Raw genomic sequence first — 26573 nt, forward strand, 5'->3', positions numbered from 1 at the left:
TCGAGCTAGCGCTAACTTGGCGTGTGCTAGCTAGTAGAAGGTGTGAAAAACCTGAGGATAACCACTGCAGCAACTAGCAAGCTAGGTACCAAGCCTGGTCCCACGCTATGTACTCTAGCCAAATATTATATCATTCTATGCCATAGATGTCATGTCTATCACCATGCGTTCAACACATGTTTGATAGCCGTGCCTAATTTTCTTGTCAACAGAGCAGAGCATTGCCTGTGCACTATGGCAGCCCAAACTCCTCCACAGAGCGCCCTGAGGGAGTTCTGTCCCCTATACTACTTGCTTAATGCAATACCTGCCAAGGTCCAGAAAGGCTTCCGCTCTGTAGTGGTCTACCTGACTGCTCTGGACACCAACAGCGATTACATTGCTGTGGGGAGCAGTATTGGGATGCTCTACCTGTACTGCAGGCGGGTCAGACAGATTAATAAATACAGCATAGAGGTGAGTATGCCACTGTTTTAGGCATTGCTTAGTTGATTGAATTATTTAGCACTTTCACCCCAAAGCAAATTTGGTAACAAACATCCAAATATTATATATTAAAAAAAAAAATGTAAGTAAAAGTTTTTTCCCCAAGTAAGTAAGTATGTCATTCTAAACATGTTATCGTTCCAGGGGAAATCCGAAGCTATCACAGCAGTGAAGCTGCTCAGTTGTTTTGATGACTTGGTGGCAGTGGGCACGGCGTTTGGTCGGGTTGCTGTCTTTCAACTGGTGTCTCAACTTCCAGGCAGGAACAAACAGGTATGCCAACAAACCAATCAGTCAACTGAACTGTTGATATGACTAAAGATGGTGTTTTTGAGCTGTTTTATTTTTTTATATTTTTTATTCTAGGCTTGGGTAATATACCGTATACCGGGGTGTTTAGAAATACCTACAGTATGATTTAAAAAAAAATACATAGTGGTGGCTCGATGGCAAGATCATGCTTATTGGTTAGAGCAAAGACAATCCCCTTCTGGATCAAGATCCTTGCTGTTTAATTTTTGTTTTTTTGAGCACAGCAAACTGTGAGTAGCCTTTTGTGATTGTTGTATAACTTTATGAGCTGGGTTGCAATTAGTTTATGTTCGCTTGCGTATTGTTAGCATTAAGCAAGCGTCCGCTATGGGACTTCGCTAGTAATTTGCTAGCTGTATTTATTTATTTTTACATTTAGAAAACAATAGTATGTTATGGTACAGGAACAGTATGATGGTATAAACATTCATATACCACCCAACCCTTTTTTATTCTCTTCTAAAATGAACAGGTGCAAACATAGCACAGATGTAAGTGCTTAGTAAATGTGTCCATTTGTGTAGCAAAACACTGATGTCCCTCTATTTTCTGTAGCTAAGGAGATTTGATGTGGTTGGTTTGCACAAAAGCACAGTCACAGCCTTGGCCTGGAGTGCTAATGGAATGAAGCTCTTCTCTGGTGATGACAAAGGAAAGGTTGTGTACTCTACTGTGGACCTGGATCAGGTATAGCAGCTTTCATTTTGGGTCAAGGTCTTTTTTGTGTGAATTTTTAGTAACACTTTACTTAAAGCCTACAGGTATAATGTATTATGCAGTTATAATGAGACTTGCCATAAGCATTTATTACCCCTTTATACTCCCTTATATCCTCCAATAACAGTTATCAATATATCTATCAATCACACTGTGCTGTTTGTTTATTAACTCACTTCTCTCACATGTGTTGTATCCTCAGGGTGTGTGTAACCCAGTATCCTCAGGGTGTGTGTAACCCAGTATCCTCAGGGTGTATGTAACCCAGTATCCTCAGGGTGTATGTAACCCAGTATCCTCAGGGTGTATGTAACCCAGTATCCTCAGGGTGTATGTAACCCAGTATCCTCAGGGTGTATGTAACCTAGTATCCTCAGGGTGTATGTAACCCAGAATGCTCAGGGTGTATGTAACCCAGAATGCTCAGGGTGTATGTAACCCAGTATTGCGGTTGAAGCTTTGACATGTGTTGTATGCTCATATCCTTAGGGTGTGTGTAACCCTGTGTTACTGTTTGAGGAGCTCTCAGCCATAGTCCAGCTGGAGTACAGTCAGAAGGTCCTGCTCATCTCCTCTTATCAGAGATCCCTGCTGTTCTACACCCAGGAACAGACCCTGCAGCAGCTGGGCACCAAGCCTAGGAAGAGGTAGCCACTTACTCATTAGAAGTACCACAACTTACACTGAGTATACAAAACATTAAGAACACCTGCTCTTTCCGTGGCATAGACTGACCAGGGGAATCCAGGTGAAGGCTATGATCCCTTATTGATGTCACTTCAATCAGTGTAGATGAAGGGGAGGAGACAGGTTAAATAATGATTTTTAAGCCTTGAGACAATTGAGACGTGTATGTGTGCCATTCAGAGGGTGAATGGACAAGACAAGTGTCTTTGAACGGAATATAGTAAGTAGTAGGATAGAAGTAGGTGCCAGGCGCACCAGTTTGTGTCAAGAACTGCAACGCTGCTGGGCTTTTCACGCTCAACAGTTCCCCATATGTATCACGAATGGTCCACCACCCTAAGGACATCCCGACAACTGGCCTCACAACCGCAGACCACGTGTAACCACGCCAGCCCAGGACCTCCACATTCGATTTCTTCTCAGACCAGCCACCCGGACAGCTGATGAAACTGGGTTTGCACAATCAAAGAATTTCTGCACAAACTGTCAGAAACCATCTCAGGGAAGATCATCTGCATGCTCATCGTCCTCATCAGGGTCTTGACCTGACTGCAGTACGGCATCGTAACCTACTTCAGTGGGCAAATGCTCACCTTCAATGGCCACTGGCATGCTGGAGAGGTGTGCTCTTCACGGATGAATCCCGTTTTCAACTGTACCGGGCAGGTGAAAGTCGTGTGTCCTGTGGGCGAGTGGTTTTCTGATGTCAACATTGTGAACGGTGTGCCACATGGTAGGGTTATGGTATGGGCAGGCATAAAGCTACGGACAACGAACCCAATTGCATTTTATTGATGGCAATTTGAATGCACAGCGATACCGTGACGAGATCCTGAGGCCTATTGTCGTGCCATTCATCTGCCGCCATCACCTCATGTTTCAGCACTGCCTCATGTCGTAAGGATCTGTACACAATTCCTGGAAGCTGAAAATGTCCCAGTTCTTCCATGGCCTGCATACTCACCAGACATGTCACCCATTGAGCATGTTTGCGATGCTCTGGATCGAAGTGTACGGCGGTGGGCTCAAGTTCCCTCCAATATCCAGAAACTTCGCACTGCCATTGAAGAGGAGTCGGACAACATTCCACAGGCCACAATTAACAGCCTGATCAACTCAATGCGAAGGAGATGTGTCACGCTGCATGCGGCAAGTGGTGGTCACTAGGGCTGTTACGGTGACCGTATTACCGCCACACCGGCGGTCACAAGTCATGACGACAGTCAAATTCCACGTAACCTATTAGTCATGGTAATTAGGCTTCTCAACTCTGATGCTGCTGATGGTCATTAGCAGCCTACCGAACTTGCTAACTTCCTTGTATTCAGCACTCTTTTGTACCTGTAATCACTCACATTAATGCAAATGTAATTGAAAATCTAATGCAACATTTCTATAGGCTATGCAATTGCGTGAGAAAACAGAGTGATGGCCTCTATTAAAAAGAGGAGGATCCCATCAGCTTTCTATAGGCTAGGTCTAGTATATTTATTTCTCAACTTTATTTCTCAACTATTCATCACATTGCTTCTCTTTACCACAGGAGCATAGCCTACCTGGCTGGCATGAAAATAATCCACAGGAAAAGTGTTCTCCATTCACTATTTAAGTGCATATATGACATGTATTTTTTGAGACAGGTGCATGATAATGGTCCATTCTAAATCAAAACAAATTTCACACTTATATTTTTTAGTATATGTAAAGACAAGATTAAATCAAGAATAGTCTGATGGGTGACAATATTAGCCTATCACTTGTGAATGATATAACTTGTGAATAATGCCCAGTTTGTGTGCAGTAAGGCAAGAAACAGCGCATTACTTTTTTTTGTGCAACTTTTTCAAGTCATAGTCAAACACGTCAAGTAGCCTAGCTCATAGGCCTATATGTTTTGATTTGTATCAGGTTTGTATCACAACTGAAGTGGCCAAATAACTACTTAAAATGAAGCACATTAATCCATTTTACAACAGGTGTAGAGCCTAACTGATGTACATACGCAGCGCATGTTTTAAGTTTGGGGAAGATTTTCCCGATTAAAAATTATAATACAAGCATTACATGCATAATCGCATTTGCGGTGACTTTTGAGAAAGTTTTTTTGTCTGCTAATTGATTGCAGTTTGGAACATTTGCCCGTATAGCCTACTGCTGTGTGCTCATTGCTGCGCTTATAATGTGAAGAAATAGCCTAATAATTTATTAACATTTTTAGTTAAATGTTCTGATCTGCTGCGTCAGCCTCATGCAATTAAATATTTTTTTGATGATGCTAGTCGTTGTATTAATTTGGGATCTATGGCATCCCACAACTGTCCCAGACTTTGTTTGGAATAATACGAATTGAGATATCTGAGAAACCCATGTGAGTGAGAGGTGTTTCGGAGCAAGCAGATGTGAGAAGGGAATTGTAATTTTTATATTCAGCCCAAGGGCACAACGGCCACTAGCCGCAACAGGCATGGATTCTTTTGGGGTGCATTACGGCCACAGAAAGGGGATGCCGCCGGGAAATTCTAGGGATTATCAAGTGCTTGTCAAATTGTGAATCAGACTGATGAAGTGTGTGCAGCCTGACAGAAAACAAAGCAGAGCTCATGCCTTTTCATGAGACTTTTTTCAAATCATCATTAGTCACCTTATGCAGCCTTACAATGTATTAAAATCATAACATATAGCCCAACGTTTATTTCACAACTAAAGTTACATAATGAACTCTAAATGACGCATATAGGAGGACCTGTTTCTTGAACTGCTTAACACAGAGTAGCTGTATGTGAGCATTCCCTCAAATCGTTTGGAGAAAATATCCTTTCTATTTTATTCACCTATGTTCAATTGTATTCTTCATACTATAAAATAATGCCATGGAATTCTAAGTAAATATTTTTTGCTAAATGAACTAGTGTAGCCCACAGCTAAAAGGCATAACCAGATCAGGGCCTAACAAGGACAACGCAGAGTATGCTATTCTTCTGAAACAGATGATCCAAAGGTCTGCATCAGTGACTTGTAGGCTATGCATGGAAGCCAGGAGATGCTAAATGTGTTTGTTAATTAACGTTAAATTATCGTGAGACTGGCAATTATTTGCTTGACAATCAGCGGCTGACAAAATGTCATGACCACCACAGCCCTAGTGGTCACACCAGATACTGACTGGTTTTCTGATCCACGCCCCTACCTTTTTTTTTTAAGGTATCTGACTGTGACCAACAGATGCATACCTGTATTCCCAGTCATGTGAAATCCATAGATTAGGACCTAATCAATTTATTTCAATCGACTGATTCCCTTACATGAACTGTAAACACAGTAAAAAAAAAAAGAATTTCTAGCATGTTGCATTTAATATTTTTGTTCAGTGTACTATATTTATCTTGCATTGTTGTTGTTCCTCAAAGCAATGGGAAGTTTGGTGCGTGCTTCCAGCCAGGCCTGTGTAAGCAGAGTGACCTGCTAGTCTATGCAGCGAGGCCTGGCCTCCGGTTGTGGCGGACGGATGTAAGAGGGCTTGTGGTGGACACGCTGGTCCTCAAGCGTCTGTTCAACCAGGAGGTGCCGCAGTTTGAGCTGATCGCCAGGCCGGGCCCCACGGGGGGTTGCCGGCCCCACGAGAGGCAGCTGGGTGTGGTGAGCTGCTTCCTCAGAGAGGGCTGGGTCCTCAGCTGGAACGAATATAGTGTCTACGTGTTGGACTGCCTCAACCAGGTAAAGATGTCCTCAGGCAGGAATGGATACTTTGTTGTTGTTGAAATATTTTTGTATATATATTTTTTCATAACAAAAGGGTAGACAAGCAGGACCATTTACATCATTCACTTAATACAAAGGAATGGATACTTTACATGGATATCTGGATTAATGGATACATTAATACATGAATTTGAGCTGTCTTATGTATTTCCTCAACCAGGTAATCACTTTTGAATCACTTTTGTCACAAATCATATTTCGATAGAGAAAAAAGTAGTCAGGTAGGTGAATCTAGCCTGTGAGAGTCTTTAAACCTGTGTCCTGTCAGGGTGTCATGTTACAGGTCTATCTCTGTAAAAAAAAAAAAAAAAGCTGCCTTTCTAGGTGATCATCGGTGCACTGGAGAGCTGTGGGGACATCATCTCTGTATCATGCACCGAAAATGAAATCTTCATCCTGAAAGGAGATCGGGACATTGTTCGCATCTCGAATGCTCCTGAGGACTTGGCTTCCAACAGTAGGATGTCATACATAGTACATCGTCATGTCATAATATATCAGAAGCACTTTGTTCATTTCAAACCAACCATAGAGAGTTGAAAGAGAGAGAATCATGATCTCCAGCTAACACTTTTCTTACTCCTAGACTTTAATTTTGAATTCTTGTATCTCTATAGTCATTCCCAGATATATAACAATCTTCTGCTCTTAACTTTCTCCCGCCCAGTTTCTGAGTTGTCCTTCCATCTGACCTCTCCCCTGACCACTCCTACCATCCTGCTCCCTCCCACAGGCTGGACTGTCTCCACGGAGCCGATCAGGACAATGGCAATCATCACAGAGCAGGGGGAGTGGGAGAGGCTGGTGGATGAGGAGGTAGAGGAGGTGCTGGAGAAGGACCAGCTGAGTAACACCCCCGAGGCGGGGAAGGCCAGAGCCCTGATGGAGAGACCTGAGGTGGGGGAGCGACTGGACCACCAGAGAGGGGGCAGTGTACGGGGCACCAGTGATTTTCATAGCCGCAGCAGTTCCATCACGTCCTGCGACAGCGTTCAGGGCATGATGCTCTCCACCAGTACCATGGAGCAGTCAGAGCTCTCCTCCAGCCAATACAGTGCCATCAACCAGGAGGACTTTCAGCATGAGCTGGTGGTCCAGGCCATCAAAGTCAAGAAGAAGGCCAAGAGGAGGAGGCAAGGCGAGTGGCAGTTGTAGTGATTTGAGATCTAGTGTGTTATGCTGTGATTGATGACAAAATGTGAAAAAATTGCTGCAAATTGCTTTTTGAATAGATTAAAAAACTAACAGCTTGTCTTGTAATTACGTTTCTCTTATGGTTCAAGCCACTAATGTTGAAACTTCTTGCTGCTATGTTCTTCCGCTCTCTCTTTTTCTCTCTACAGAAAGTGGGAACCGCATCGGTGAGCAGCACAACAGCTGGTCCGAGAGCATTTACAGTCAGGATGGAGGAGGGGGCAGCGACGGGGGGACCAGCACCTCTATCAGTGAGCCCCCCTCAGCTTCCGACCACACAAGTTTCCCGTGCAGCAGTCTGGATCTACAGTGCAGGAGTAGCGGATCCCCCGACCAGGAGGGCTCCATCAGTGGGGGCTCTCCAGAACTCACTACCTCTGGAGCTCAGAGCCAGGGTGGTGACCAGAGAGAGGACCCTCTGACTCAGACTCAACCCCCTGGGACTCAGCCTCCCTCTTGCCCCATGTCCCTGCCCTCCCAGGACATGGAGTGCCAGTCCTACCCAGAGAATGTCAACAGCCCCTCCGTCAATAACAAAGAGGGGGAGACTCCCACCCGACACGTAGACCTGTTACTGGAGTGCACCTTTGCCTACATGCAGACCTCGAAGGAGCAGGACCCCATGGAGGAGCAGGAGGATGATCTCCTGAGCCCCCTCATTGGGCCGGATGACTTGGACCAGGACGACCCCCACCACCAGCACTGTCTGCTGGATCTGGAGCCTCCTAGCTGTGTTGATCAGATGTGTTATTCCCTGGAGCCTGAGCAGTGCCCCTCTAGTGACGAGGAGGACATTTACGCTGTCCACGGAGTTCCGTACTCAGCCTCCAGCGCCAGCCTGGGAGACAGACTCAACGCCCTCAACCTCCAGGGGTCCAACATCGGGCAGCAGGACCAAGACAAGACAGTAATAGTTATACTAGTGGTTACAGTTATATTACACACAACATGTGACGTTGCATCTTGCACCTTCCTCACTGTGTGTGCTACAGTACATCACATTCCATTTCAATGTGGTTAGTAATGGCGCATCAAAATGAAAAGCAATGGATCATTTGATTGTTATTAGTCATTTTATGGCACATTTATAACACACAAACCATTACTGTAGGATGCTGTGTCTGGTTTGAACCTTCTCTCCTCTCCTGTAGTTGGCAGAGAGCTGGATGGGCTACACAGGGCCAGGCTGTGGCATCCTCAACCTGGTTGTGACTGACCAATACATCTGGTGTCTGGACTTCAAAGGAGGCCTGTACTGCAGTGCCCTCCCAGACAGGGGCCTGAGCTGGCAGAAGTTTGAGGACAATGTGCAGCAGGTGGCACTGTCACCTTCAGGTGATGAGGATGTCTGTAATATGGTCATTTAGCAGAAGCTTTTATTAATCTATTGTTAGATGCTTTTATTTCTAAATCTGCAATATGTAACCTTTTAGGCAACATGACCAAATCCACATAGAAACGTGAGTTATAGATCTGTCATTATCATTAAAAGCAAGTCTAAGAAGTGGTAGATCTGTTCTATATGCACTATTTCTATGCTTCCCGTTCTTAAGTTGAATTTTTGCGACTTTGACTATCGGTTTTGAACACCAGCTGAAAATACTATATTTTGGGGTATTGAAAAGATGTTCCACTGCGGTTTAGATGCTACAAAGATTATCTACACTATATTTGCTTGTTTTATCATATAAACTGACATTAAGAGAACTATTAGAATTTAAGCAACCAGGAAATGGTGGGCGATTTCTGCATATTGTACCTTTTAAGCTTTTATTGATATTTTATTCAGTGACTGGGTCTGTTAGGGTCTATCATGTGTATATATTGTGGAAGAGATGAAAGGCACTGTAGTTGATGGAGACAGACTGCACCAGCAACCACTATCATCGAGAGAGATCTGTACTTTTCGGAGTTAGTTTGATTACCAAAATGACATCTTTGGATGTACACTACCGTTCAAAAGTTTGGGGTCACTTTGAAATGTCCTTATTTTTTAAAGAAAATCACCTTTTTTGTCCATTTTAAAATAACATCAAATTGATCAGAAATACACTGTAGACATTGTTAATGCTGTAAATGACTATTGTAGCTGGAAACGGCTGTGTTTAAATGGAATATCTACATAGGCGTACAGAGGTCCAATATCAGCAGCCATCATTCCTGTGTTCCAATGGCATGTTGTGTTAGCTAATCCAAGTTTATCATTTTAAAAGGCCAATTGATCATTAGAAAACCCTTTTGCAATTATGTTAGCACAGCTGAAAACTGTTGTCCTGATTAAAGAAGCAATAAAACTGTCCTTCTTTAGACTAGTTGAGTATCTGGACCATCAGCATTTGTGGGTTTGATTACAGGCTCAAAATGTCCAGAAACAAAGAACTTTCTTCTGAAACTCATCAGTCTATTCTTGTTCTGAGAAATGAAGGCTATTACATTCGAGAAATTGCCAAGAAACTAAAGATCTCGTACAACGCTGTGTACTACTCCCTTCACAGGACAGTGCAAACTGTCTCTAACCAGAATAGAAAGAGTGGGAGGCCCTGGTGCAGAACTGAACAAGAGGACATTAGTACATTAGTGTGTCTAGTTTGAGAAACAGACAACTCACAAGTCCTCAACTGGCAGCTTATTAAACCCGCAAATCACCAGTTTCAACGTCAACAGTGAAGAGGCGACTCCAGGATGCTGGCCTTCTAGGCAGAGTTGCAAAGAAAAAGCCATATCTCAGACTAGCCAATAAAAAGAAAAGATTAAGATGGGCAAAAGAACTCTGCCTAGAAGGCCAGCATCCCGGAGTCGCCTCTTTACTGTTGACATTGAGGCTGGTGTTTTGCGGGTACTATTTAATGAAGCTGCCAGTTCACGGCTTGTGAGGCGTCCATTTGTCAAACTAGACGCTCTAATGTACTTGTCCTCTTGCTCAGTTGTGCCCCGGGGCCTGACACTCCTCTTTCTATTCTGGCTAGAGACAGTTTGCACTGTCCTGTGAAGGGAGTAGTACACAGCGTTGTACGAGATCTTCAGTTTCTTGGCAATTTCTCGAATGTAATTGCCTTCATTTCTCAGAACAAGAATAGACTGATGAGTTTCAGAAGAAAGTTCTTTGTTTCTGGCCATTTTGAGCCTGTAATCGAACCCACAAATGCTGATGCTCCAGATACTCAACTAGTCTAAAGAAGGCCAGTTTTATTGCTTCTTTAATAAGGACAACAGTTTTCAGCTGTGCTAACATAATTGCAAATGGGTTTTCTAATGATCAATTAGCCTTTGAAAATGATAAACTTGGATTAGCTAACACAAAGTGCCTTTGGAACACAGGAGTGATGGTTGCTGATAATGGGCCTATGTAGATATTCCATAAAAAATCTGCTGTTTCCAGCCACAATAGTCAACATTAACAATGTCTACACTGTATTTCTGATCAGTTTGATGTTATTTTAATGGACAATATTTTTTTTCTTTTCTTTCAATAACAAGGACATTTCTAAGTGACCCCAAACTTTTGAACGATAGTGTACATATTAGTAGATGCATTAAAGTTTAATTTTATTTTAGGGTCCCTGCTATGGAAGGTGGAACAGAAGACCATGACAGCATATGCATGTGGTAAAGTCACCATCAAAGGAACGAGGCACTGGTACAAGGCCCTGGAGGATTCTGCCTTTGTGGCGCTTGGTGAAGACACAGCATGGATCATCCGAACCAGCGGGGACCTCTACCTGCAGACAGGTGAGCTACTGGTGACTATTCTGTACTGTATGTCCTTTTACTATTAATGGAGTATAGATGAACAGACCTGATTAGATCAAACACATTTAGACAAATTCATGTAAAAAAAAAAGTTGCTTCAAGATTTTGATGGTACATTATTTGAATGCATCTTTAATGTAAGTATTGTTAATGTACTTTTTGCACAACGGCCTGATTCGCTCTATTTTAAACAAGACTTTGTGATTTTTAGCCCTAGGTGGTCTCAGAGTATTAAGAATATTATATCACAATCCTGTTTATTGGCAGTCTGAACTCTCAATTCAGCAAATCAGTTCCTGAGATTAACCATTCTCCATTAGATGGCGCTGTTCAGGCCCATAGTAAATAGTATCATCAGTCACTGGCTAAATCTTTTTAGAGGTAATCATAATTCTGTACGGATGGCATATTAAGGATCAAAATAATGAAGCCTAGTAAATCCAAAACATGCGTTTAGAAAGTAATGTCTAACCTTTGGTGTTGTGATGGATTGTAACACACTCGCTGACCCTGCCCTGCTTTTCATGACAGGTATTATATTATTATACTTTGGGTGGGTTTAATCCTGGATGCTGATTGGTTAAAACTGCGTTCCAGCCGATGTCTATTCCACAAGTTACCACCGGCTAAAGCTATGATGTTGAAATGCCTATTTACTCTGTTTCATCTCACTGCCCAGCCAGGCAATTTATAAACTTGATCTCCACTGTAAAAAGCATCTTGACATTATCTCCCACTTCTTTTAGACTAGCGTTTGATTTTCAACAGGGGAGATTTGTATAAACCTTGTCTGTCTCTCTGACATTTACAACAATGTTTTTCTATACTGAAATTCGATCTCCAGCTGTCCCATAATATTGAACGTGTCCGACGGGAGTCGGGAAGAGACAGACAGGCAGGCAGCTTTTGTCAGCCAGTCGAAATCATGAATCAGCTGGCATAATTTTTATGGATATATGCAAAGAAATGTCAGTTGAAAACAGGTCAAATGAAACGAAATGCAGCTAGTTAGCTGTCTTTCCAGCTTCAGATTTCAGTGATTGTGTTAGCTGTGTTGTTGGCTAGCTCCTCAGAACTAGAACTGATGAGAGAGCACATTTTCTACGCCAGGCAAAATCGTGCATCATTAGCTCATTGTTAGGAATGTATCCAAATAAATGTCACTAGAAAACACCTTAAGCAAATGTAGACACTTTGCTGTTATTCTGTCTGCACTGTTTGACGTGACTGTAACTTAGCCGTAGTTGTCTAGCTAGCAAGCAAGGGATAAGAACATTGCCAGTCATTATGGCGATGGGACATTTAGAACGAACGACTGGGTCGCTCGCGTCCATAGATACAGAACAAAAAGACTAAACGACTGGGTCGTGTCTCTGGCAACAGAACCAATAGAACGAACGACCAGCCGGCTTGGGTAGCAACTTTAGATTTGTGTCGGGACTATATCTCGTGGAAGAAGGAAATGGTATGAATAAATTAATCAAAATAACGTTTCTAATGAACGTTTGTCAATCATTATTTTTACAATTGAAGTAGGATGTTTACATACACCTTAGCCAAATACATTTAAACTCAGTTTTTCACAATTCCTGACATTTAATCCAAGTAAAAATTCCCTGTCTTAGGTCAGTTAGGATCACCACTTTATTTTAAGATTGTGAGATGTCAGAATAATAGTAGAGAGAATGATTTATTTCAGCTTTTATTTCTTTCATCACATTCCCAGTGGGTCAGAAGTTCACATACTCAATTAATATTTGGTAGCATTGCCTTTAAATTGCTTAACTTGGGTCAAACGTTTCAGGTAGCCTTCCACAAGCTTCCCACAATAAGTTGTGTGAATTTTGGCCCATTCCTCATGACAGAGCTGGTGTAACTGAGTCAGGTTTGTAGGCCTCCTTGCTCGCACACGCTTTTTCAGTTCTGCCCACACATTTTCCATAGGATTGAGGTCAGGGATTTGTGATGGCCACGCCAATACCTTGACTTCGTTGTCCTTAAAACCTCTTTGGGCTAGGGGGCACTATTTCCACGTCCGGATGAAAAGTGTGCCCAAAGTAAACTGCCTGCTACTCAGGCCCAGAAGCTAGGATATGCATATAATTGGTAGATTTGGATAGAAAACAATCTAAAGTTTCTAAAACTGTTAAAATTATGTCTGTGAGTATAACAGAACTTATTTGGCAGGCGAAACCCCGAGGACAAACCATCCAGGAAAAAAAATATTTTGAGGTCACTGTCTTTTTCAATTGGGTTTCTATGGAGAACTAGATTTATGAGGGACCTGGTTGCAGTTCCTATGGCTTCCACTGGATGTCAGCAGTCTTTAGAAATTGGTTGATGTTTTTCCTTTGAGTAATGAAGAAGTAGCCCTTTCCTTTCTGAGTTTAGAGCCAAGTGGACTGTTTTGTTTGGGGAGCGCGACCTGAAACTCGCTCCACTTTCATTTTATCCGCTATTGAACACAGTTTATTCTGTCTTAAATTTTATTGATTATTTGTTTTAAAATATCTAAAGTTGGATTAGGAAAGTGGTTTGAAATGTTTGGATCGAGTTTACGGGTAACTTATTAGATACTTTGTAGTCATGTTGGGCGAGTTGGAACCAGTGTATTTTCTGATTCAAACGCGCCAAATAAACACGCCAAATAAATTGACATTTTGGGGATATAACGACAGAATTTATTGAACAAAATGACCATTTGTGATGTTTAATGGACATATTGGAGTGCCAACAGAAGATCATCTTCAAAGGTAAGGCATGAATTATATTGTTATTTCTGACTTTTGTGTAGCACCTGCCTGGTTGAAATCTGATTTTCATGTGTTGGTATGCTGGGCGCTGTCCTCAGATAATCTCATGGTTTGCTTTCACTGTAAAGCCTTTTTGAAATCTGACACTGCGGCTGGATAAACAAGAAGTTCATCTTTAAACCGATGTATAACACTTGTATGATTTATGAATTATTATTATGAGTATTTCTGTTTTTGAATTTGGAGCGCTGCAATTTCACTGGGTGTTGTCAAATCGATCCCGCTAATGGGGTTGGCACGCGAAGGGATCCATAAGAAGTTAAGCCATTTTGCCACAACTTTGGAATTATGCTTGGGGTCATTGTCCATTTGGAAGACCCATTTGGTCCAAGCTTTAACTTTCTGACTGATGTCTTGTGATGTTGCTTCAATATATCCACATAATTTTCGGTCCTCATGATGCCATCTATTTTGTGAAGTGCACCAGTCCCTGCTGCAGCAAAGCACCCCCACAACATGATGCTGCCACCCCCGTGCTTCACGGTTGAGATGGTGTTCTTCAGCTTGCAAGCATCCCCCTTTTTCCTCCAAACATAACGATGGTCATTATGGCCGAACAGTTCTATTTTTGTTTCATCAGACGAGAGGACATTTCTCCAAAAAGTATGATCTTTGTCCCATGTGCAGTTGCAAACCGTAGTCTGGCTTTTTTATGGTGGTTTTGGCTTCTTCTTTGCTGAGCAAGCCTTTCAGGTTATGTCGATATAGGACTCGTTGTACTGTGGATATAGATACTTTTGTACCTGTTTCCTCCATCTTCACAAGGTCCTTTGCTGCTGTTCTGGGCTTGATTTGAACTTTTCGCACCAAAGTACATTCATCTCTAGGCGACAGAAAGCGTCTTCTTCCTGAGCGGTATAACGGCTGCGTGGTCCCATGGTGTTTATACTTGCGTACTATTGTTTGTACAGATGAATGTGGTACATTCAGGCTTTTGGAAATTGCTTCCAAGGATGAACCAGACGTGTGCAGGTCTACAATTTTTTTTTCTGAGGTCTTGGCTGATTTCTTTTGATTTTCCCATGATGTCAAGCAAAGAGGCACTGAGTTTGAAGGTAGGCCTTGAAATGCATCCACAGGTACACCTTCAATTGACTCAAATGATGTCAATTAGCCTATCAGAAGCTTCTAAAGCCATGACATCTTTTTCCGGAATTTTCCAAGCTGTTTAAAGGCACAGTCAACTTAGTGTATGTAAACTTCTGAGCCACTGGAATTGTGATACAGTGAGTTATAAGTGAAATAATTTGTCTGTAAACAATTGTTGGAAAAATGACTTGTGTCATGCACAAAGTAGATGTCCTAACCGACTTGCCAAAACTATAGTTTGTTAACAAAATATTTGTGGACTGGTTGAAAAACTAGTTTTAATGACTCCAACTTAAGTGTATGTAAACTTCCGACTTCAACTGTATATATTGGTAAACTGTGAAATTGATAATGCCCTCAACCGGTGTTTGGAGGATATACAGTTCATTCCGAAATTATTCAGACGCCTTGACTTTTTCCATGTTTTTATGTTACTGCCTTATTCTAAAATGAATTCGTTTTTTTCACTCGTCAATCTACACAAAATACCACACAAGGACAAAGCAAAGCAGGTTTTTAGAAATTTTGGAAAATGTATTAAAAATACAAAAATATATCACATTTTCTTAAGTATTCTGACCCTTTACTTAGTACTTTGTTGAAGCACCTTTGGCAACGATTACATCCTCAAGTGTTCTTGTGTATGATGCTACAATCTTGGCACACCTGTATTTGGGGAGTTTCTCCCATTCTTCTCTGTAGATCCACTCAAGCTCTGTTAGGTTGGATGGGGAGCATCTCTGCACAGCTATTTTCGGGTCTCTCCATAGATGTTTGATCGGGTTCAAGTCCGGGCTCTGGCTGGGCCACTCAAGGACATTCAGAGACTTGTCCCGAAGCCACTCCTACGTTGTCTTGGCTGTTTTCTTAGGGTCGTTGTCCTGTTGGAAGGTGAACCTTCACTCCAGTCTGAGGTCCTGAGCACTCTGGTGCAGGTTTTCATCAAGGATCTCTCTGTACTTTTCTACGTTCATCTTTGCCTCGATCCTGACTAGTCTCCCAGTCCCTGCCGCTGAAATACACAGCATGATGCTGCCATTACGATGCTTCACACTAGGGATGTTGCAAGTTTTCTTCCAGACATGATGCTTGGCATTCATCGGACCAGAGAATCTTGTTGTCATGGTCTGAGACTCTTTTTAGGTGCCTTTTGGCAAACTCCAAGTGGACTGTCATGTGCCTTTTACTGAGGAGTGGCTTCCGTCTGTCCACTCTACCATAAAGGCCTGATTTGTGGAGTCCTGTGGAGATGGTTGTCTTTCTGGAAGGTTCTCCCATCTCCACAGAAGAACTCTGGATCACTTGTCAGAGTGACCATCGGGTTCTTGGTCACCTCCTTGACCAAGGCCCTTCTCCCCCGATTGCTCAGTTTGGCCAGGCGACCAGCTCTAGGAAGATTCTTGGTGGTTCCAAATTTCTTCCGTCTAAGAATGATGCCAATTGTGTTCTTGGGGACCTTCAATGCTGCAGACATTTTTTAGTACACTTCCCCAGATCTGTGTCTCAACACAATCCTGTCTCGGAGCTCTACGGACAATTCCTTCAACCTCACGGCTTGGTTTTTGCTCTGACATGCACTGTGAACTGTGGGACCTTATGTAGACAGGTGTGTGCCTTTTCAAATCATGTCCAATCAATTGAATTTACCACAGGTGGACTCCAATCAAGTCGTAGAAACATCTCAAGGATGATCAATGGAAACAGGATTCACCTGAGCTCAATTTTGAGTCTCATAGCAAAGGGTCTGAATACTTATGTGAGTTAGTGAGGGGCCGGGAATGTCTGTATGTAACAGAATGTTAATCATGCTAAACTATTAGCAGTATAGCAGTCTCACATTAGTGTCTTAGTTAATCATATCGAATTCAAATTAAATGTATATATCCCATATACATACAGTGCATTCGGAAAGTATTCAGACCCCTTGACTTTTCCCACATTTTGTTATGTTACAGCCTTATTCTAAAATAGATAAATATTTTTTCCCCCCCTCATTAATCCACACACAATAACCCATAATGACAAAGCGAAAACATGTTTTGGAATTTGCAAATGTATTAAAAATAAAAAACATACCTTATTTACAAATACAACAAATGCCTTAACTCACAGACTGTGAAACTTGACTGTGTGGTTGGGATCCCGTTCTGCAGGTTTGAGTGTGGACCGTCCGTGTGCACGAGCTGTGAAGGTGGACTGCCCGTGTCCTATGGCCCAGATCGTAGCGCGTGGCGGGGTGGTGTGGGCCCTCAGCCAACACAGGGCCGTCTTCTACAGAGATGGCCTCAGCAGCTACTGCTCTGAGGGGGAAATGTGGAAGTTTGACAAAATCAGGTAGGACCTTTTTCTGAAAAAGAGAACCTGTGTGTCGTAGGCCCCAGTAACAGTGATAGTGGAGTTAGCTCTGCTCGGTTCTTGTGACACCCCTGTGGGTTGTGGTCAATCCAGATAATTGTAATTTAACAGTGAAACTTTCACCTTTTTCGAAAAGAGGAAGGAAGATGTGTGTCATAGAGGCCTCGTAGCAGTGAACGTTTAGTTAGTATGACCGACCAGGGTTCAAATCCAGATCTCCAGCATGCCACAGGACTGTGCTAGCCTGCTGAGCTAAAGCCTCTTAGGCATTAGCTTGGGGAGCTAATGCAAGTATTCAGGACTCAGGCAATGTTAGCTTTCTTTGCTGATCATTACATATTCGTGTGAATGTGTTTTTCCTCCTCCCAAAGTGAGAGTCAGGGTCTGGAGCCCATCTGTATAGCCCTGGGAGAGAGCAACACGGCTTGGGCTCTGGACACCAGCGGCAGTCTGTGGTTCAGGACTGGAGTCACTGCCAGGAAGCCCCAGGGGGAAGATGACCACTGGTGGCAGGTTGGTATCCTACAGACTGTGTTCAATGTTACTCACACCCATCATTTCCATACGTCGCATATCTTGAACTATGATCGTTTAAGAGTATGTATTATTAAAGTCAAATTTAGGATGGTTTGCATTAGACTTCACCCTAGGATGAGTATGGGTCTGGTGCCGACATAGATGGTCGCCTCGCTTCGAGTCCTTAGGAAACTATGCAGTATTTATTTTTTATATTCTTATGTATTATTTCTTACATTATTACCCCAGGAAATCTTAAGTCTTATTACATACAGCCGGGAAGAACTATTGGATATAAGAACGACGTCAACTTACCAACATTATGACCAGGAATACAACTTTCCCAAAGCGGATCCTTTGTTCAGACCACCACCCAGGACAATGGATCTAATCCCAGAAGCTGACCCAAAACAACGTTGCCGCAGAAGAGACAGACGGAGCGGCCTCCTGGTCAGGCTCCGTAGGCGTGCACACCGCCCACCGCTTCCGAGTATACTACTCACCCATGTCCAGTCTCTTGCCAACAGGGGAGACGAAATTAGAGCAAGGGTTACCTTATAGAGAGACATCAGAGATTGCAACATTCTCTGTTTCACGGAAACATGGCTCTCGGGATACGTTGTCGGAATCGGTTCAGCCACTGGGCTTCTCCATGCATCGCACCAACAGAGATAAACACCTCTCTGGGAAGAAGAAGGACGGGGGTGTATGCTTCATGATTAACGACTCATGGTATAATCATAACAACATACATGAACTCAAGTCCTTCTGCACACCCGACCTAGAATTCCTTACAATCAAATGCCGGCCATATTATCTCCCAAGAGAATTCTCGTCAGTTATCGTCACAGCTGTGTATATACCCCCTCAAGCAGACCCCATGACGACCCTCAAAGAACTTCACTGAAAACCATATATCCTGAGGCTGCATTTATTGTAGCTGGGGATTTTAACAAAGCAAATTTGAGAACAAGGCTGCCTAAATTCTATCAATATATTGATTGCAGCATTCGCGCGGGCAATACACTCGATCACTGCTACTCTAACTTCCGCGATGTAATCAAGGCCCTCCCTTCGGCAAATCTGACCACGACTCCATCTTGCTCCTACCGTCTTATAGGCAGAAACTTAAACTGTATGTACCCGTGACTAGAACCATTCAAAGCTGGTCTGACCAATCGGAATCCACGCTTCAAGATCGTTTTGATCACGCAGACTGGGAAATGTTCTGAGCAGCCTCAAAGAATAACATCGATCTAGACGCTGACTCTGTGAGTGATTTTATAAGGAAGTGCATTGGAGATGTTGTACACACTGTGACTATTAAAACCTACCCTAACCAGAATCCCTGGATGGATGGCGACTTTTCCGCAAAACTGAAAGTGCGAACCACCACATTTAACCATGGAAAAGAGGACTGGCAATATGGCCAAATATTAACAGTGTAGTTATTCCCTCCGCAAGGCAATCAAACCAGTGAGATGCCAGTACAGGGACAAAGTGGAGTCGCAATTCAACGGCTCAGACATGAGACGTATGTGGCAGGTTCTACAGGAAATCACGGACTACAAAAAGAAAACCAGCCACGTCACGGACACCGACGTCACGCATCCACACAAACTAAAAACCTTCTTTGCCCGCTTTGAGGAAAATACAGTGCCACCGTCGCGGCCAGCTGACAAGGTCTGCGGCCCCCCTCCTTCTCCATGGCCAACGTAAGAAATTTAACGTGTTAACCCTCGCAAGGCTGCTGGCCCAGACGGCATCCCAAGCCGCATGAGCAGACCAGCTGGCTGGTGTGTTTACGGACATATTCAATCTTTGAGAGACTAGTCAAGGATCATATCACCTCTACCTTACCGGCCACCCTAGACCCACTTCAGTTTGCATACCACCCCAACAGGTCCAAAGACGATGCAATCGCCATCACACTGCACACTGCCCTTTCCCATCTGGACAAGAGGAATACCTATGTAAGAATGTCAACCCTGTCCTGTGCAATTGGGTCCTGGACTTTTTTGATGGGCCGTCCCCAGGTGGTGAAAGTAGGAAACAAAATCTCCACTTCGCTGACCCTCAACCCCACAGGGTGCATGCTCAGCTCCCTCCTGTACTCCCTGTTCACCCATGACTGCGTGGCTATGCACGCCTCCAACTCAGTCATAAAGTTTGCAGACGACACAACAGTAGTGGGCTTGATTACCAACAATGAAGAAACAGCCTACAGGGAGGAGGTGAGGGCACTCGGAGTGTGGTGTCAGAAATCAACCTCTCACTCAAAAGGTCAACAAAACAGAGGATTTGATTGTGGACTTCAGGAAACAGCAGAGGGAGCACCCCCCTATCCACATCAACGGGACAGTAGTGGAGAAGGTGGGAAGCTTCAAGTTTCTCGGCGTACACATCACAGACAAACTGAAATGGTCCACCCACACAGACGGTGTGGTGAAGAAGGCGCAACAGCGCCTCTTCAACCTCAGGAGGCTGATGAAATTTGGCTTGTCACCCAAAACCCTGACTAACTTTTACAGATGCTCAATCGAAAGCATCCTGTTGGGCTGTATCACAGCCTGGTACAGCAACTGCACCGCCCTCAACCGCAAGGTTCTCCAGAGGGTGGTGCGGTCTGCACACAACGCATCACCGGGGGCAAACAACCTGCCGTCCAAGACACCTACAGCACCCGATGTCACAGGAAGGCCAAAAGATATTCAAGGACAACAACCACCTGAGCCACTGCCTGTTCACCCCACTACCATCCAGAAGGCGAGGTCAGTACAGGTGCATCAAAACTGGGACCGAGAGACTGAAAAAAAGCTTTTTTCTCAAGGCCATCGGACTGCTAAACAGCAATCACTAACTCAGAGAGGCTGCTGCCTACATTGACACCCAATAAATGGATCACTAGTCACTTTAAACAATGACACTTTAAATAATGCAACTTTAATATTGTTTACATATCTTACATTACTCATCTCATATGTATATACTGTACCTTATACCATCTATTGCACCTTGCCTATGCCGCTCGGCCATCACTCATCCATATATTGATATGTACATATTCTTATGCCATCCCTTTAGATTTGTGTGTATTAGGTAGTTGTTGTGGAATTGTTAGATTACTTGTTAGATATTACTGCACTGTCGGAACCAGAAGTACAAGCTTTTCGCTACACTCGCGTTAACATCTGCTAACCATGGCACAACTTCTAATGCTTATACATTTCTGGCCTTTTATTCCCTCTCTCTTCCTCACCCTCCTTACCCCCCCCCTCCCTCCTTTTCAGGTGAGCATCACAGACTATGTGGTGTTTGATCAGGGCAGTCTGTTCCAGACTCTGATCCAGGCCACTCAGAACATGGCCATAGCCACCAAGGCCCCGGTGGAGCGGGTTGCAGAGTGCCTCCGCATGGCCTTCCTGTCCCAGCAGTTCCAGTGCCAGCCCAGCCTGGTCTGCTCCAACACCAGCGGCGTCTGGATTGCATCCGGCAGGAACAACTTCCATGTCGCCAAGGGCAGCCTCAGCGGTGTGAATTTATGAACCTCAAGACTTGCATTAGCTTTCCAAGCAAATGCCTAGGCTTCAGCTCAGTGGGTTAACACAGATGCTTAGTCATGAGGAATTTTCATTTTTGTTTTCTGCATTGGAATGCAATTTATGGAATGCACTTTCTGACATGACTACACTTCACATAACTTAATCAGCTAAGCATTGCTTTATTGGCACCTTCTGTTTTAAGTCAGTGTGGTGGACAGGGACTTTTTGTGTGAATACTGCAGTGTGTTCAGTGTGACAGTGATGTGTTGTGACGCCACAGGTATGTTCTGGCAGGGTGTGGTACCCAGAGGAACCGTTTCAGCCACCAAGTGGGCATTCGTCTATTCCTCGGCTGTACTCAGTAAAGAAGGTAATACACAAAACACAATATTGTAATACAAACATAACACGCCCTACCCACCCTCCACCTGATGGCAACAACCCATCTCAAATATATTAACAGAAATAAGGAAGACCACTGTTATCTGTGTCTCTCTGTGTAGTGACATCTGCCGCTGTTATCTGTGTCTCTCTGTGTTGTACATCACAAATATGTGACTGACTGTATCTGTGTCTCTGCAGGGAGCTTCCTGTGGCTGGGCCAGAGCAGGAAAGACCTGTTCTGTGTTTGGGACCAGGATGGTCAGATGCACCCCACCACAGTCCAACTGCCACAGGGCACAGAGATGGTCCAGCTCTCTGCCTGCCGCGATGCCCTGTGGGGACTGGACCAACACGGCCGCGTCCACATCCGCACCCTCTCCACTAGCTGCCCCACCGGTATGCACTGGAACCTACTGGACCTCAGCCAGCTCGGTAAGGCCACCATCTTCACATTTAGAAATAACACTGGGCAGATCACAAGCTAGGGTAGCTAAGTGGAGACCAGATGGCTCTGCTAATACATGGCTCTGCTAGATGCTCAATGCAAAAATAATTTTGTGATTTTGTTTGGCGCATTGGTGTTGTGTTCCCTCACAGGGAGGTTGATTGCAGTAGTTATGTGGTGTTTCCACTCTGTTTTGTGGGAAAACAAAATGTTTCCTACATTTCATTATACTGCAGTAACTCATTAATTTGGTCTGCAGATATTAAAGGAACATTTAGTTGTGTATATATTGGCAATAGGTATTATGTTTTATAGCCATTACATAACTGATCAGGCTAGGACATCTGTTCCTAGTCTCACATATGTATCTAGTACATGTTGTATCTAGCACATGTTGTATGTCTAGTCTGTCAAATGTCAGCCTGTCTTTTGGTGTCAGTTGCGTGTAGCTGCATACTTTCATACAGCCATCTTAGTGTCCCCACCAGCTCAGGTTGTGTCCCCCGGTCGGCTACGATTCTGACACCTCCTAGCTGCAGACCGTCTGACTCTGACCTAATTCACGTCTCTATAGACCCTTTTTCAGTACACGACATACTGACGTCACACACAGATTCGCGCCACTCTTGGCGGCAGTAAGAAAGCCATTGCCATTTGCGCACATTCAACAAACAAACATTATATTAAGCAGGACATTCATACAAGCCTTAAAATCCAATTATAATCCAAATGTAGTGTGAAATGCACCTGTAAGCAACATGTAAATAGAGGCTTTTTTGCTGTCTTTCTGTAAGAACTCCCCCTTGTTCTGCCACCAACTTGTGCACATCGCCCTCTTGCGACAATGTTTGTAAACACAGAAAGGGGTCTATATGCGGTTGTTTTTCTAGTCCTAGTCACATCCTTTGGCAATGCAGGGAGAGCAATAAACTATCACACCTGAAGCAGAGGATCTGGACTTCAAAGGTAAGAGCCAGGTAGGTAGAAAGACTGTTTACAACAGTGTATGAAGACCCGTTTTGTCCTCCTCTTGATTGGCCGCGGACACAGATTCTACAGGCTGGTGTCAGATGTCACTCGCTTCCCCACTTTTACGAGGGAGGTGTTGATTTTCTTGGTATTGGCAGCTGGTACTTACGTAAGACTTGTTTTGTATTAAGGTCTTCCTTGAGCAAGGTGTCAAAGTTCAGGCTAGGTATGGAAAAGATCAAGTCAAGGGTACAATCACTGAGACTGACCTGTCAATACTCCATGCTGAAGGAATGTCAGGTAAATTCACCAAAGAAAAAGACCTAATCTGCTTTTAGGTTGAAGTGTTGTTTACATGGCCTTTAGATTTTGTTTGTTGTCACCACATCTCAAGCAGTGAGCTGACATGTCTGCAGAAAACACATGATCCTAAACAGATATTGGACCGATGTGTTACTCTCATTTGGCAGACGGCCTAATCTTTAACAACTCAGTCACTACTAGGCTTGATAATATCGAGTATCAGTGATATTTGACATTGACGATATATGGTTGACATATTCTGATGTGCAAGACGATACTATATTTGAACTTTACAAATCAAAGGGTGCAGTTTCATCAGTTAGGCTGTATCAATTTCAAACTCGAATGAATTATCTATTTTTATGTATTTATTTATGAGAAGGTAACTATGTCACAAATAAGCAGAAAAATTGCACAGTCTGGAATGATTTACTACTCATTAGCAGCGTAAAACGATATCGGATACCAGTGATATTTGGAGTAGCATTACCTTGGAATAGGTCTACCCAAATATCGCCCAACCATCCATAGTCCCAACCCTCCATTCCTAGAGTTCAGTGTTAGCTTACTTTCCATGGATTTTTTTTATGATCTAATAGCAGATAGGTTTCTACCCTTGGCTAGATCCACCAGGGACTTGGTAGAAGCTTCAGTGTTTGTTTATTGAAGAGGTTCAGGTTGTATATGTTCTGCTGCTGGAAAGTGGCGGGTGCAAATAGACAGCCATATGATGACAGCAGACAGCTGTAGCCAGGTCCTATTGGGCTCTGTGTGCATCACAATGTAACATGAGCGGGGAAGGAGCTGAGAGTGCACTCATTTTTAGCCCTGTTCTGTTAGTGTCATTGACCACATGATCTAAGTCTCCAAACTAGAACGCTGCACAGGGACATAATGTTTTTGACACCTTTCACAGTTCATTATAGTTCATGAAGGGTAGTTTAGAAAGTGATGCCATAGTGACATTTGCAAGTATAGCTTCTTTTACGTAAGATGTTCATTGGGTGTAGAACATTTTTTTATTATAAAAGGTTGATTTACATTATAGAGGTCAGAGTTGAAAGGGTGATGTCCAAGGTCATGAATGTCCAGAAAACATTATTCCTTGACCTGAGCTTTGAAGACCACTCTGAGCAGCCAAGCATAGAAGCTGCAACACCATATACACTATTCAGAAAGATACAAAGACCTGTTTCGGCCTTGCCCTGAGACGTGGCTGAAGACCATGTGTCTATAGTCTTGACTAAGGGAACGTTTAGGACTAATCTTTTCTTAGAATGTATTTTGCCCAGAAGTTCCAGGAGTATTTCTATAGGTTATCAATGATCAACATATGAGGTCTTCCTGGGTTATCTGTATTTGGAGAGGTGGAAATCCCGATCTTCTGACAGGCTGGTTAAGTATGATATTAGCACGGGTTATGATAGTAAAAGAAGACCCAGCAGATATGACAGCTACCTATCTACAGTTTAGAAGTTGCCCCCTGCCCCAGTCTCTCCCCACACAGACCTTTGTTACAGAATGTCAAATAGCTTAATCAAATAGTGATAATGTGATACATGGAAAGAGCAATGACTCACCCCTGGAAGGGTTGTCCATTAACCTTTCCACAAAAGAACTAAAGACAAGCAACTTTGATGCCTCTGTCTCCATAGCCTACTTCACAAAATAATTCACTTAATTTGAGTCCGCAACCTTACCTAAAGATGAAAATACGATGTTTTTAAAGGATGAGGGATGAAGCCATTTTTTGTTCAATTGAAATAATTTGGCTTATTTGCCTTGGTTAAAACCCCTTGGCCTTCACCCAGTACCCTTCCCTGAACTTAGTCACTGTCACTAGCCGGCTATTACCCGGTTACTCAACCCTGCACCTTAGAGGCTGTTGCCCTATGTACTGGTCACTTTAATAATGGAACACTGGTCACTTTAATATTGTTGACATACTGTATTCTAGTCAAGGCCATCCTATTAAACTATTGCTATACATATACTATTCTATCCTACCTATTCTACCGATACGCTACATATTCTAACTCTCATACTGTCCATAATGTCTATACATCCCATCACATATACACAGTTGAAGTCGGAAGTTTACATACACCTTAGCCAAATACATTTAAACTCAGTTTTTCACAATTCCTGGCATTTAATCCTAGTAACAATTCCCTGTCTTAGGTCAGTTAGGATAACCACTTTATTTTAAGAATGTGAAATGTCAGAATAATAGAGAATTACTTCTTTCAGCTTATTTCTTTCATCACATTCCCAGTGGGTCAGAAGTTCACATACACTCAATTAGTATTTGGTAGCATTGCGTTGAACAATTTAAACTTGGGTCAACCGTTTCGGGTAGCCTTCCACAAGCTTCCCACAATAAGTTGGGTGAATTTTGGCCCATTCCTCCTGACAGAGCTGGTATAACTGAGTCAGGTTTGTAGGCCTCCTTGCTTGCACATGCTTTTTCAGTTCTGCCCACAAATGTTCTATAGGATTGAGGTCAAGGCTTTGTGATGGCCACTCCAATACCTTGACTTTGTTGTCTTTAAGCCATTTTGCCACAACTTTGGAAGTATGCTTGGGGTCATTGTCCATTTGGAAGACCCATTTGCGACCAAGCTTTAGCTTCCTGACTAATGTTGCTTCAGTATATCCACATAATTGTTGTTCCTCATGACGACATTGTGAAGTGCACCAGTCCCTCCTGCAGCAAAGCACCCCCACAACATCATGCAGCCACCCCTGTGCTTCACGGTTGGGATGGTGTTCTTTGGCTTGCAAGCATCCCCCTTTTTCCTCCAAACATAACGATGGTCATTATGACCAAACAGTTCTATTTTTGTTTCATCAGACGAGAGGACATTTCTCCAAGAAGTATGATCTTTGTCCCCATGTGCAGTTGCAAACCGTAGTCTGGCTTTTTTATGGGGGTTTTGGAGCAGTGTCTTCTTCCTTTCTGAGCGGCCTTTCAGGTTATGTCGATATAGGACTTGTTTTACTGTGGATATAAATACTTTTGTACCAGTTTCCTCCAGCATCTTCACAAGGTCCTTTGCTGCTGTTCTGGGATAGATTTGCACTTTTCGCACCAAAGTACGTTCATCTCTAAGAGACAGAATGCATCTCCTTCCTGAGCGGTATGACGGCTGCGTGGTCCCATGGTGTTTATACTTGTGTACTATTGTTTGTACAGATGAACGTGGTACCTTCAGGCTTTTTGAAATTGCTCCCAAGGATGAACCAGACTTT

General features: G+C 43.3%; 1 protein-coding gene across 1 annotated transcript in view; it reads left to right on the forward strand.

Moving 5' to 3' along the window:
* The window catches only part of LOC106611195 (tectonin beta-propeller repeat-containing protein 2), a 37335-nt gene that overhangs the window by 440 nt on the left and 10322 nt on the right, over positions 1-26573 (forward strand). The window contains exons 2-16 of the mRNA XM_014211158.2: positions 213-456; positions 631-759; positions 1354-1485; positions 2005-2162; positions 5610-5916; positions 6286-6418; positions 6695-7099; positions 7305-8062; positions 8307-8490; positions 10711-10884; positions 16961-17141; positions 17534-17675; positions 20969-21209; positions 21501-21590; positions 21803-22036. Of these exons, the coding sequence (XP_014066633.2) occupies positions 235-456; positions 631-759; positions 1354-1485; positions 2005-2162; positions 5610-5916; positions 6286-6418; positions 6695-7099; positions 7305-8062; positions 8307-8490; positions 10711-10884; positions 16961-17141; positions 17534-17675; positions 20969-21209; positions 21501-21590; positions 21803-22036 (3490 nt within the window). The 5' untranslated portion in view covers positions 213-234. The remainder of the gene's footprint in view (positions 1-212; positions 457-630; positions 760-1353; positions 1486-2004; positions 2163-5609; positions 5917-6285; positions 6419-6694; positions 7100-7304; positions 8063-8306; positions 8491-10710; positions 10885-16960; positions 17142-17533; positions 17676-20968; positions 21210-21500; positions 21591-21802; positions 22037-26573) is intronic.

This window comes from Salmo salar, chromosome ssa09 (assembly GCF_905237065.1).
Source record: "Salmo salar chromosome ssa09, Ssal_v3.1, whole genome shotgun sequence".
NCBI classification, from domain to species: domain Eukaryota; kingdom Metazoa; phylum Chordata; class Actinopteri; order Salmoniformes; family Salmonidae; genus Salmo; species Salmo salar.